This window comes from Vairimorpha necatrix, chromosome 2 (assembly GCF_036630325.1).
Source record: "Vairimorpha necatrix chromosome 2, complete sequence".
NCBI lineage: Eukaryota > Fungi > Microsporidia > Nosematidae > Vairimorpha > Vairimorpha necatrix.
In genome coordinates, this window is record NC_088817.1 from 910093 (window position 1) to 924640 (window position 14548).

The 14548-nt window shown below is 30.1% G+C and overlaps 1 protein-coding gene across 1 annotated transcript; it reads left to right on the forward strand.

Moving 5' to 3' along the window:
* Positions 1-12938: 12938 nt before the first annotated feature.
* On the forward strand, positions 12939-14234 carry VNE69_02181 (uncharacterized protein; the record flags this gene model as incomplete). Its single annotated transcript, XM_065472733.1, has 5 exons — positions 12939-13070; positions 13246-13561; positions 13709-13797; positions 14030-14175; positions 14210-14234. The coding sequence occupies 5 exons, from the start codon at positions 12939-12941 to the stop codon at positions 14232-14234; spliced, it is 708 nt and encodes a 235-aa protein (XP_065328805.1).
* Positions 14235-14548: the final 314 nt, after the last annotated feature.

Consider the following 14548-nt stretch of genomic DNA (forward strand, 5'->3'; position numbering starts at 1 on the left):
GCATACTTTGGCTAAAGCTTTGTTATGTTCTTCGATAGTTTCTGTAAAAACCAAAACATCATCGACATATGCCAAGCATGTCTTACCAATTTCTTCGTTTAAAACTTTATCGATGACTGTTTGAAACATTGTCGGCGAATTCTTACAACTCATTGGCATTCCTAAATATTCGTATGTTTCATTTTTAATTCTAAATGCTGTTTTTTCTCTGTAAGCTTCACGTAGGTTTGCCTGAAAAAAGCTTCTTTAAGATCGATTTTAGAAAAGTATTTGCTTTTACCTAAGCAATAAATCAATTCTTCTATTCTAGGTAACGTATAACTATCTAGTTCCACTATGTTATTAAGTTTAATTAAATTAATAGTTAATCTGACGCTTCCATCTTTTTTCTCCATGGTCTCACGTTATTCAACCACGTCGATTTAGATGCTCTAATATAGTTGTTTATTAACAACCTTTCTATTTCCACTTTTACTTTCTTTCCCAAGCTTGTGAAATTCTATATGTACTTACGAGAACCTTTTTTCCTTTTTTAGTCATAATTTTACATTCGAAATCCTTTATACCTTCTGGTTTTTATGCCCACAGCATTTTAATTTCTTCCTTATAGTTACCAATATCTGATTTTTCAACCTTTTATTGTCTCTGAGACATCCAATTTCTTCCTATGATGACTGTTGCGTCTGTTTTTAAGCAATATATAAAATTTTTCTCTGTACAAATTTCGTTTGTAGTTGAAATCTAACAATACATATCTTTTATTTTAAATTCTTCTAATAAGCAGGTATATAGACTGATTGGTTCTTTTAGTTTATTTATCCTCTCTTTTACTTTTTTTAAAATTGTAAGTGTAATAAAACTTAACTCTAGAGTAGTAACAAAATAGTTCTAAATTTATTATTTTTGATATATACGGAATTATCTTTTATTACTTCGTCAACATTTTCAATATTATTCACTCTTTTTTTTGAATTTTCCTTCTTTCAAAAATTTTTTTAAATTCTTTCCATATACGGCTGCATTTCTTATTTCCTCTAGCCTCTTTACTATTTTAAACAAGTCAAGATTACTAACCGAAAAGCTTACGGTTGCTTTTCCAATTTATTCGCGCATCTTACGTAATCCAAGAAAACTGATCATAAAGATAAATTCCTGATCTTCAATTATCGTATCGCCTAATTTTTTCATTCTTCTGAAAAATTCAAAATATTTTTCATCCTTATTTTGGTGCTCTTTGAAAAATTCTCTTTTTAATATTTTGTTTTCAAATTTTGTAAACATAAGATCTTTTCAGTCACTAAATACTATTTTCTTGATTTTTTTTGTTTTTCGTTTTGCATCGTGCCGCGAAAGTTTCATAATCTGCCCTGTCAAGAATTTTTTCAATTTTGTCTTCATCAGACAAGGACTTAAAATTGGTTTTCTTTCTAAACGCTCCATTTTAGCTTTAATGTCTTTGACCAAGATTTGTAGGGTAAGCTTAGCTAACAACTTTATGATGTCTTCATTTTCCATAATCTTCACCATATTTAACATATCCAAGTAAAATGTATTTATTTATAAAGCATATCTTTGGATATTCAATCCACAACATTTGAATAAAGTGTCAAGGGACAGTTTTCCAGTGGTCCTACGCCTACCCCGGAGGCCAGAGAGTACTAGCATATAGAGAATTTTTCTTTTATTGTAATTATGTTTTTAGAGGGAAAATGTACCACATTTTCCCGCCCATAAACATAAAAGAAAATCATCCCTAGAAGGGCATGAAGAAATTTAATAAACCATTTAATAGTAAAGATTCTTCGAGGACTGTTGGACATACAACAGCACACATAAAGAATTTAATAAAATGTTAACATTAAAATTTTAAAACTAACTTATTTCTTTTAAATATTTTTTTGTCTGTTATATATTGTTTCGTATTTTATTGGGTAAAATGGAACAAATAAAATGACTGTAAACTGTTTAAAAATCATTTGTCAAAATCAAATATAATAAAACGATAAATTTTTTGTCAGTTATTGTATATAAAATAACAAGCAAGTTATTTTTTTGAAAATAAAAATTTAAAATCTAAAAAAACCATATTAGATAGTAGAGTAAATCTTTCATTAAAATATATATATTTAAAAAATAATATTATTGTTTTATATTGCCCAGCTGGAGCATCGGTGGGATCAAACAAATGTATGTTACAACTTACAATAGAATAAAATATAAGGGAGGCCGATTGACTAGACCTCCAAAACATTGATACTAAAGAGATCTCAAACTTAGAGATACGGCTATGAATTTCTTAGGCTCATTTAAAAAGATGAAATAATATTGGAAATAGATAAAAGCAATAATAAAGACATTATCAGGGTAAAAAGTATTTTGCGCCTATTTCCAAGTGTTGTAAAAAATAAGCACGCCTTAATAATATTCAATTGTTTGGATGGGTATATTGCACAAATTAACGGAAACATTACATAATGACAACACCTTATTTTAATATTTTAGGTGGTGGAGTGCATTCGGGAAATAAGTTCTCAATTCAAAAAAAATTGATAACATTCAATATTGAACATAATAAAAAAACTTAGAATATGGTAATGCATAATAAAAAATTAAAAATTTCATTATAAAAATAAATTTTAGTGTATGCAAAAGTTTGAGTGATACAGGGGGGTTGCCTTACCTTAAAAATATGGACGGAGCTTTTTATCTTTTGAAGATACTGGGAACTTATGTGACATAACTGAGCATAAAATAGCAATAACGGTAACAGAATAATTTTTAAAGATAATTTTATGATTTAAACGAATAAAAATGAAATCTGATGATATTATTTGTATTTGACACAAAAACAATTAATATATACTGAATTGAAGATCTTTTGCGATGATAATATTGCAGGCTGGAAAAAGCGGAGATTTAGTACACAAACTAACTATAGTGGTGGAAGACCTTCAGTTATAAAAATTAAACTAGTAAAGCAAGCCGGCAAAATTGTAAAATGTGTTGTAGTAAGGCTAAACCAGATAGGGTCCGTACTATAGTCGCTAATACTGCTAATATGGCTAAAAAATTTCGTGATGAAAGCCACGGTATTTCATAGATGCTTTAAAACAGAAGACACTTTGATCGGCCATAACAGTAGGTATCAGAGCAGATACAAAAAAATCTGCCTCCGGGTAGAGGAAAGCGAGGTTCTAAATATAATAAATTCATTAGGATTAATGAATATCTGCAGAAATATATTGTATGTTTTTTGGAAGGGGAGGGGGGGGGTAACATTAGGCCTATGTATTTTTTTACAAATCTTATAAATTTAAAATATTATAAAACTACAAATATTTTTAATATCACGCATATTAAACCCGCAAAATTTTTATGAAGTGTCTAAATCGTTCATATGTGGCGTGTTTACCGGGAAGATTGCCTGTAGCAAGAAAGCATTCAATGATGCTACGATTTGGGAGCCGTGAAAACCGGAGTTAAAAGAGTTAGAGTGAATGGATTGTTTATTGTTATGAAAAGAGTTTTGTTTATCTGATTTGTAGAAGGAAGAGTGTTTGTTTGCGTTCTGATGTTGTACCATGTTGTTCATGGAATTTCTTTAATTATATACATGGTAACCAATAGAAAAGAAATAAGATTTGGCTGACCAATAATAGTCGACCATATTTGATCGTTTCGAAAAAGCATCGGCGTTTTAGTATTTATTGGTTTTTATAAATCATGTGGTACGATCCATTATACCACAATATGATATCTAATAATGCATATTATTATACTTTATATCGACACTACAAACCCATAGTTCATAAATTTTTCGATTTATATAAATTGCCAATTTGTTTAAGGTCCATATTTTATGTACATTTCTCATATAATAGTAGTCTTGTTTTCAATAAAAATTGCAGTTAAAACATATATATCAACCTAGTTATAATCATTTTTTCCAAAGTTTTGTTAATATTTTACAATAACAAGAATTGTACCAAATAGTTTTTGATGGTAAGTATTCCCCTTGAACTTCTCGTATTATATCTGCATAGCATTACATCGAACACTATAAATTTGTTTTTGGGCATCCCTTAAATCACTGAAAAGTTTTATGTTTACCATTTACAAAACACCACAGCAGCCCGCCAGGATAGCATATTTCATTACAGACAATGCTTATCTAATTGTAGACGATGTTTACTTTATACCCATTCACATCCGAACATTTCGTTGTATTTTTCTTCGATTATAATTTGTAATACGTCACTAGGATGATCTGAATCTAAATTTGTTTAGCAGTTGAAACATCATCAAATACAAACTAGTGTTATACTTAATCTAGATGATGCTAGATTTTTTACATTTACTTTTGATTCTAGGACTTTTTATGAAAAACTTGTTTTAATATGCTTTAGCCGATCGCAAAAAAATTATAATATCAACTAAATTTATTTATATTTCAAAAGATCAAAACACTGCAAGCAAAAATTTCGAGTTCTGCGGGCCAATATATAATATTCACGTTTTCTTAGAAAATATTTCTCTTGTGTATAACTTGAATATAAAGTTTTAGAATCATTATTAGTTTGTAATCGTTCAAATATTCTCCAACAAAAGGCGTCATTAGCGTTAAAAAAAATCCCGGGAAATATTTTCTATTCATAAAATATCGCACGACAATCACGTCCCGACAACGACCCCATACATGGCGTCCCAATCTCACTTAATACCTAAATATTTAGCACACAGTTGTTGAAAATTTATGTTTTTATTCCTTGAGATTAAAAAAAATCCATCACATTCGATTTTTTTGCCAAGAATATTAATTTTATAAAGATTGTTATTTTTTTAGTTTTAATGACCCCAAAATGAAACAAACATCATTAAAAGAAGTTAATGTAGCTTCAATACTTTTATATTATCTGGTAAGAAGCCAAAACAGATTTAATTGTTACATTAAAAGACTGTCTTTTATATTTAAAACAGTAGTTTTGAAACAGTTAAAACAATGACAAGAATCTTGAGCATATCGACGCTCTGTTGATTCTTTCAAAAGATTCATCAGATTATATTTTTTACACATTATGGTCAAATATTTTTCTTTAATTCTAGCCCATTATGGTACCGTAACCCCGGTTAGTATATACTGTCCTATGGGTATATTATTAAATTGTAAAATTTTTGTTATTGATAAATTCTTATCAGTTCCAATCTTTCTTTCTCATAATTTCCTATTGTGTACTTCTTTATAAAATGCATAATATTTTGTAATAGAAATGAGGAGATTAGCATGTTGTTTAAACACAAGACAATACATACATGCCTTCTAACAAAAAGGTAAACTCAAAAAAACAATCGGAATCATCGGATCCGTTGGTACCAGTCTATAATTCTTTTTTTCCTTAGATTATGGCAGATGATCGTAACCCGTTAGTATTAGAGATTTTTAAAAGATGACTGTATGAAAGACGTACTAGTATGATTTTCCTCTATAAATTTTTTAATCTCATGAAGGGATCTAGTGATAAAAAAACTCTTTATTCCATAAACACCTAGTACAAAATGCTTACACATGTTCTAATGAATAACAATACATTAGTCAGGAACTAAATGATAATATATTAAATCATTATTTATTTCGATTTTATGTTTTTTATTAACTCTTGCATTAGAGAGACCATAAAATTCGGTCTATTTGGGGGTTTCTTGGCTCACCAATATATATTGTCGTAGGTGCCCAAAAGCTGCTACACGTTTGATGTTTTTTATTAATTTAATATTTTAAACTTTTATATTTTACCCCTAAGCAAGATGGAAGGAAGAGATGAAAAATCTAATAAACAATTAAATATCGACATATATATATATATCATTTTTTTGTCGAATATTCTTGTGTGTATTTAAAATAGTACTAAGAGGAGAGATGACGATGAACATTGCCGAGTAAAACGAAAAATTATTTGATTTAACTTCTAAACAATATTGCTTAATGATACATGTATCAATACCACGAATTCTGCGACATGTTTCCATTATATAAAATACAAAGAAAAACGAAATACAAGAAAACATATGTAAATTCCTTATAATAAACAAATTAAAGCAATAAAAAAAATGAATGAAGGTCTTTTTACTTTTACAGAAATACTTTTAACATGACATTTAAGATGAGGTCTGATCTTAACATAATGGTTTATAAGCGCACTATTGAGCTTGAGTAAAACTGTTGCATGTGGTTTTAAACAAATTAAAGTATAAAAAAAAGAATTTTAAAATTCAAAGGAAAATATAACAAAACAATATTACCCAATTAATAAACTTTTTTAATTGAATTTTGAGTAATTCTAGCTTCGTCTTTTTTAGTTAATGAAATAGAAGACTTCGTTGCTAAAGGAATGAAAGCATGAGCTTCTTTATTATAAACTATTTATTATATCATGTTAAATATCTTAGAATGAACATTGGAATATTTTACACGTATCACACTTCGGTACATGATCGTTTGGAACCCGCTTTGAAAAATTCAAAAAAGGGAAAATAAAAAAAAATTTAAAAAAGAGACTTTATGATTCATTAATAATAATGAAAGAAGAAATTTACCGTTGATTAATGGAAATTTGGAAAGCCCTGAGAAACTGTAAAAGGTATTTGGCGTGTTTACCGGGGAGCTTGCCTGTGGCAAGGAAGCATTCAATGATGCTACGGTTTTGATTGCCGTGAAAACCTGAGTTTAGATAGTTGGAAGGGAAAGATTGTTTATTGTTATAAAAAGAGTTTTGTTTATCTTATTTGTAGAAGGAAGAGTGTTTGTTATTGTTCGGATGTTGTACCATGTTGTTCATGGAATTTCTCTATTTATATTACATAGTACCCAATAGAAAGAAATAAGATTTGGCTGACCAATAATAGTCGACCAAAACTGATCGTTTCGAAGAAGCATCGGCGTTTTAGTATTTGTTGGTTTTTATAAATCATATGGTATGATCCATTATACCACAGTACTCATAATGTTCGTCCTGGTTTATTCGATGTCTAGGCCGAATATCTACTTTAGAATTGAGCCAAAATCAACTAAATTATTTGATATTGTGTCTAAGAATCGCTAGGGGTTACAGCATTGATGGAGTGATTCGCAGTCCTGTGCTACATCCCATTGCTTGTCTAATGTGGCTTCATATGCTACCCATCAATCAGAGATTATAATAGAAACAAGTTATACATTATCTTGTATTGCCCTAAAGAAATAACAGTATTTCTACTAGTTACAGAAACTAGCAAAGCGCACGCTGATTCAACATCAGATGTTTCCAAAATAAACTTTTTTGTGTTTCATTTTTAAATTCATTTCTTTACTATAAAGCTCATCTGCCTCAACAAACATTGTTTTTGCCAATTTTGAAAGGGTCCGTTAAACTTCAAAGCGGGGGTATTTTCCCAAAGCGGGTTCCAAATGGTCATGTCCCAAAAAATACCATGGGGAAGATTTATTAATAGTTTTGGCGTTTCGTATGGCGAAAATAAATGAAGAAAAAGTTATTTTTTTTGTGATTATAGAAAAAGATACATTGATTCTGTTTATTTAAGCAGGTAAATTTTAGATATTTATTTATTCTGATATGTAGAGGGCATGCACCCTTGAAAGACTATTATAGGGACCATAAATTGTGAATCATGATCAAATTTTTATATAATAAAACATGTGTTCATAAAGCATCATTATAGGTAATTGGCGGGCATTAAAACTATCTATATCCATTATGTGTAGTACATATGAATGAATAGATATATTTGACTCTCTATATGATTTTTAGAAATGAGAGTCGAATACCTTCGAAGCATTTTTAAAATCATGTTTTAAATGTTTTTTATTTATTTAAATCTCAATTTAATAACATTTTAATGTATTTATCTTGCTTAATATTGGTTCGGAAAATCCCTTCCTTTCCTTTTTCTAAAAAGAGGCAATTTTTTTCATACTAATGCCGACTTTAGCTAGATATCCCATCAAATAAGGGCGTAACATTTTCATACTAAAGCTCAACGTTGCCCATAATCGGATAAAAATGAGATAAAGTATTAAAAGAGCATTTCTATTTTATGTGCCCCCTGCCATTTGTCAGTGGGAAGCAGGTATTTTTAAGAAAATAGCTAAGAGTACGAGCGGTCAAGCCCTTAGTTTGCACTACGAGATCTATAGAGAAGCCAAGATGTATCCGTGACACATCTTACTTTTTTGATAGAGATTTCGGCGCTCCTTAAATTCAAAATCACAGGGGTCAAAAAAATTTACGAACATGTATTGTAAACATTATACAAAAAAATTACAAACGCCCTTATGATTTTGAATTTAAGGAAAGCGATTTTTGAATTTTAATTTTTTACCCATAATGAAAGTTTTAAATCTCTACAGCATAATATTTGTTATAGAGAAAGCAACCATAAAATACTTAACGGCTTTAAACTTCTACAGTAATACTATGAAGTGTTACTGTGATCGTTTTATGAACCAAGTAAAATCTAAAAACTACTTGTAAGGAAACTGTTTTTATAGTACAAATGGCTGCAAAAAGCGAAAGAGCATTAAAAATGGTACTTTCCTACAGAAGTTCAGGATGTCTACACACATACAACTGAGAATGTTGTATTGTTGGGCGATGAAAATGACCAGCACAAAATCTCAATATCATGTGAGGTTTTCGTGCCCCCTAAATGTCTTTCAAGGGCTTTATCCTAGAAAAAATAAAAAATGAAATAAATACCTTTTTTGTAAGAATAGGTGGGACGGGAATTACTATTCAAGTCGACGAGACAGCAATATGTAGTGATCGTATAATTACGAATCCTCGACAGAAGAAGACGATATTCCTGGGACGACTTGGCTAGTCGGAGGTATAAAAAATGAAAGCAACAATTGCTTCTTAAAAATAGTTCCTAAAGAGCTGTCCCTATAATGCTAGATCTATTTAGGGAGTATGTAGTATAAGGAACTACATAAGATTGATGGTTTTGCTTCGTACCGTTCTGCTGTACTCGATTTCAAATCTGTTCATGAAGTCGTTAATCGTAGTGTTAGTTTACCAATGACAATGGACAACATACTAACAAAATAGAGAATCTGTGGAATCATTTAAAGACCGAATTGAGAACAAGAAGAGAATAATGAAGGGAAATATGGAAGATTTTATATACGAGTCTAATTTAGATCTAAATTTTAAAAGAGAAGAATTCTGATACATATGCTGAAACTTTTACCAGAATACTCTTGTTAGAATAAATGTTTCTTTTTTTTTTTAATTTTTTAACCCCTGTGATTTTGAACTTAAGAAGCGTCGAGATTTCATATTCAACAAGTTGGCATGCAAAAAGAGTATATTTTTTTAGTGATGTTTTGTAACTAATAAACAAAGTCGATTGGTATGACCAAAGCAATGGATACAATAAATAGTTTACTATATTTGTCATCGGATTAATTTAATTATTTATTTTATCATTCGTCAATGTTCTTAATGAAGGATGATTACATCTCCTTCTGAAGTAAAATTCGCTATAAAAAATTTTTAAACTTAAGGATTATTCTTTTTTATTCCATTCCTAAAGATATGGGCATTCTTTCATTATTTTATTGTTTGTTTACAATTAAATAAATCAACAAAAAGCTAAGGTTTCGGTTTGATGTACAAGATATTACGTCATGCTGGTCTTATATAATATATCGTCAAGGAGCGGATTTCCAATTTATATATTTTTCTACCGAGACCAGAGAATATTTTTCTAGGTTAAGTTCTCGACTTACCCCCCCACCCCTAAAAAAAATAAAAAAAAATAAAAAAGGGGGGAAAAATAAAAAAAAATAAAAAAACGTTTAATTCTCGACTTAACCCCCCTTACCCCCCAAAAAAAACAAAAAAAATTATTCCACAATTGTAAAGTCTATTTCAGGAATAATATCATAAGCTACAATACTAAAATTACCTATTTGAAAAAATTCTAACATTTTATCCAATAGATTTTCACGATATATTAATTTGAATCTGTTAATGTAAATCTTTCTTACAAGATTCATAATAGTACCATGACTAGTTCCTCCTTTTCTTAGTTCTCTTTTAATAACCGACCACATTCCCTCTATAGTCTGAGTATGCGCACCAGTTATATTATCAACAAAATTTTGGCTGTGATTCACAGTCAAATGTAGATACTCATATTCTACACAGATTGTTTGAATATCACAATATCCACGCCAACAATCTGTCACAATTGTGGTCCCCGGAGCAATTTTTCTTGTAATTAATTCAACAAGAGTAGCTCTTGTTCTATTTTCTACGATCTCAAAGAAAAAAGAATTTGCATCCCCTCTCACAACGCCTCCAACTGCCCATACTTGATATTGAAGAACCCTTCCCGCATGGTTTTTACTTTTTACAAGTAAAGTTTCATCAATTTCAACAATACAACCGACGCCGCCAATCGTTTGATTGTTTATATATGTTGAATAAGAGACGTACACGGCGTTATTAAAACGCGTAAACCATCTTGATACCGTACATTTACCTATATCAAGTTCTAACGTGGCGGCCAAATTACTTGAACCCTTTACCCATTCGCAAAGCAATATTAAAAGATCCTCAATAGGCAATTTTGAGTTCTTAAAAACGCTTTGTTTCATTATGGTTCCTTTGTTAGAACATTTTTTACCATCACGCCTTGAATAACAACGATAGTTTTCAGTGTTGGTCCGATTTTGAGTCATTGGTATATTGCATTTATTGCACATAGGGACCCTCAAAATGTTTTTTGCAATTAAAAATTGCATTAACTCATTTTTTTTATAGATGAGTTTTCTAAATTCTTTAATTCTCATTATGGGTCAAATTTTTTATTTCTTTTATTTTTTCCCCTTTTTTTATTTTTTCCCCTTTTTTTTATTTTTCCCCCCTTTTTTATTTTTTTTTATTTTTTTTAGGGGTGGGGGGGGGGTAAGTCGAGAACTTAACCTTTTTCTATAAGTATTCTCTTTCAATGATGTTTTTAGAGGGGAAATGTAATATTTTCCCTTTATACAAACATAAAAAATTCAAACCAGGAGTGTATGAAGGATGATAAATAGGCAGGCTTAAAACGTTCTTCTCGGCCTGGTGAGAAATCAACAGCCACATATACAACAGAAGTCAATATATCGGAAGAGGTAACTATTTTAATAGCCTATATTCGGACATATATAAAACTTTTTTTTAAATTGTACCCCATTATTCGTCTAGTTGTAGTCTTCAAAGTATATATTTATGACTAATTATTACAATGTACCTCCAAAATATAAGCTAAATGATTCAAGAAGAAGGACGTGCATACGATGCTTAATATGGTATTGTAATTATACAAGAAAATCATTTTTATTTTATTAATTTCCCCTTTTTGGAAAATAGGCCATTCGACCGGTCTATTCCAAAAATTAATTATTTATTTAAATTTTACCCCACCCCACAATTTCAGAGGATAAAAGAAACACTAAAACACTAGAACGATTAATCTTGAGGTACTATACCAAGGAAGAGAGATTACGCCAGGGGTAATCGAAATTTCTTGCCCATGGCCAACGGAGCCATCTAAAAATTAATTTAAATTATTTTAAAATAATTATGCTATATTGTCTCAGAGTTAGCTCTCTGGGCTTAGTCACTTAAAGCTAGGAAAACTTTCATCAAATTTTGAATTTGCGATTATAGTTGTAAAATATGGTCAAAATTGTTTTTTATTTTTTTTTCCCCCACAAAAAAACTGTAAAAACATAAAAAATCTATAAATGCAAAAATAGAGCTATCTGTTGCTTTAAAACGTTTAAAAATATTATCATCGATGCCAATCTTATGTTTAAGACAAATTTTGATGATTTGTCACATAAAGAGTGTTTTAAAAAACACAGTTTATGATTTCCCCTTTTAGAATATAAAAATTTAAAATATATTTGTTAGGAAATTGTTTTATATAACTTTTTTCTTTTTCTCGTTGCATAGATGAGGTTTAAAATATATAAAAATTTTTGGCTAAAGTAAACATTAGCTACAAAAAATCGATATGGGGGGTTTGTTATTTTTTGCCCCTTTATTTCAAAAATGAAGGAAAGAATTCGATCAAGAGAAGAATGAGAGATCAAATGTAATTATCTTGTAATTGAGAAACGAATAAAAAATTTAGCGTATGTATGGCAAAAATGAAACGAAGAAGTCTTATATCGTTTCCATGGAGCTCATGTAAAAACATAATTTCAATTTGGAATGGAACAAACTTTCGGGATTCTAGGCCAAATCACGTTAAAATATTGCAAATGCTAAATATGTGGATTTTAGGTTATCCGCGTAAGTCAATTTCTCAAGTTTTAGGTTGTATAAAATTAGTATAACTAACGTGCTAAATGGGTAAAAGAAATGAATATTTATGATAAGTATTTATCTATTATAGAAATATTGGAGGCGATAATATTATATTGGCAATTGATTAGAAAGATCGGGAAGAATATAACACTAGGGGAAGTTTGTAAGAAGTTTTTGTTATTTTCGAATTATGAACGTATTATTTAACGTAAAATTATGCTAGGCTATATTAAGAAAAGAGGTAAAAGAACATTTACTGAACTTCTACCAAAATATGTAGGTAGAAGCAGCATAATATATAGCGATGACATAGAGCGGATCATTTCGCAAATACAATATTTGACCAGCATCATATGATTACCCACACATTACATTTTAGAGATCCAGATGCAGGACTACATACCAATACTACAGAAGAAAATTGGAGATCTCTAAATAATTCTAACCCAAATAGAAACAGATCATCTTTAAACCTAAATTTTATTTTTTGTATATATGATTTAAATAAATTTTAAAATGTTGTATGTACCTTTCTGTAACATTTATTCCTTATTATTTGTACCCCTCAATTTAAAATAAATGTTTACAGACAATAATTTGGCGGCAACGAATGAAAAATTGTTTGGGATAACGTCTAATGAGAGGACAGAAGATGATCCTGATACTTTTTTGAAGACTTTAAGATGTTATGCAGGAGTATATAATAGAGGAGTCAACTCTTATTTGTATTTTTAGAACTGCCTAAGAGGGGAAGCGAAACTATGAGTTGAGACAGTGCCATTTATGTGTGGATCTGAGGAGCTGTCTAGTTTAGTTTTGGTGATATTTGAAGGGTAAACGTCGTGCGTGAGATTAATTAAGGAAATGGCTGGGACAAAATTTCAAGGAGGTCTATTATGAGCTATTTGGACAAAATAAATGGTTGTCGCAACGTGCCAGAACATTAGAGGATGTTCTGATGGCGTTTGTGATCAACGGATTACCAGAAAATATAGGAAGTACGATCATGTTAAATTTTCCGGTAAAGTTGTCGTGGTCGTACATATATAATATTTGTAGTGGGCTGCAGTGGCGGAAGATATCAGCTGAGGGTACTTACCCCAATGTACTTGAAGTTGATGCAGTTAAGAATACAGAATTTGCGTCTAAATTAGGTAATATAGGGACACCAGAGACAAGCAAGGTAAGATGTTTTTATTGCGGTAAGTTAGGTCATATCAAGAGACAATGTTTCAAATTTTAGAAGAAAATTGCATCCATTATGGAATCTGGCACGAAGAAGAACGGGGAAAAGGAAGTGGAAGATAGATTTAATAAAAGCAATTTAATTTAATTTAGAGCTATGGAAGCTGATGTGTGTGCATTAGACGCGTTCCCGATAGTTCATATAAACGATGAGAAAATTGGTTATAAAGCGTTGTTAGATTCGGGTTCTGCGGTAAATGTAATTTGTAGAAAATAAAACCGGAAAGGTTAACTTTATGGGTACTGATGTGGTTTTAAATTCGGCAGGAGAAGATAAACTGGGTGTTTAAGAAAAGTTTAGGTTGTCCTTCTGGTAAAATGATACATAGTTTACTGAAGAATTTATTGTTGTTACTAAAATGGGTTATGAAATAATTTTGGGAAGACCGTTTTGGAAAAAGAACAAACTGACATTATCATGGAAGGAGGGATTTAAGGTCTATAGTATTGATGTGTGTATAAATAAGTTGGGAGAACATATAATTAACACAGGAAATGCTGCTCCAGTTGTGACGACGATATATAGGAATGGTATGTCATTAAAGACTGAAATTAAGAAGAAAATTAAAGAGTATTTAAAACAGGGAATTATTAAACCCTCTAAGCGTTCATGGCGGAGTCCGGTGGTAATGATTGTGGCGCGCGAGCGTTGACCCCCCAGCAAAAAAAAAAAAACATAAAAAAATAAGATATAAAAAGAACACAAAAAAATTTTAAAATTGAATTTTAATTAAAGTTTTTTAAGTCTCGACATAGAGAAAATTTGAGTTCCTTCTTCAGTTTTACATTTCACTCTGTTGTTTGAGAGAATTTCTATAATCTTAACTTCTTTAGAAAAAAATGAAGATAATTTTAGTTTTTTTGTTTTGATATTATTATCAAAGTCTTTAGCTACAATGACTTTGTCACCAATTTCAAAAGTATATTTTGAGATATGAACTAAT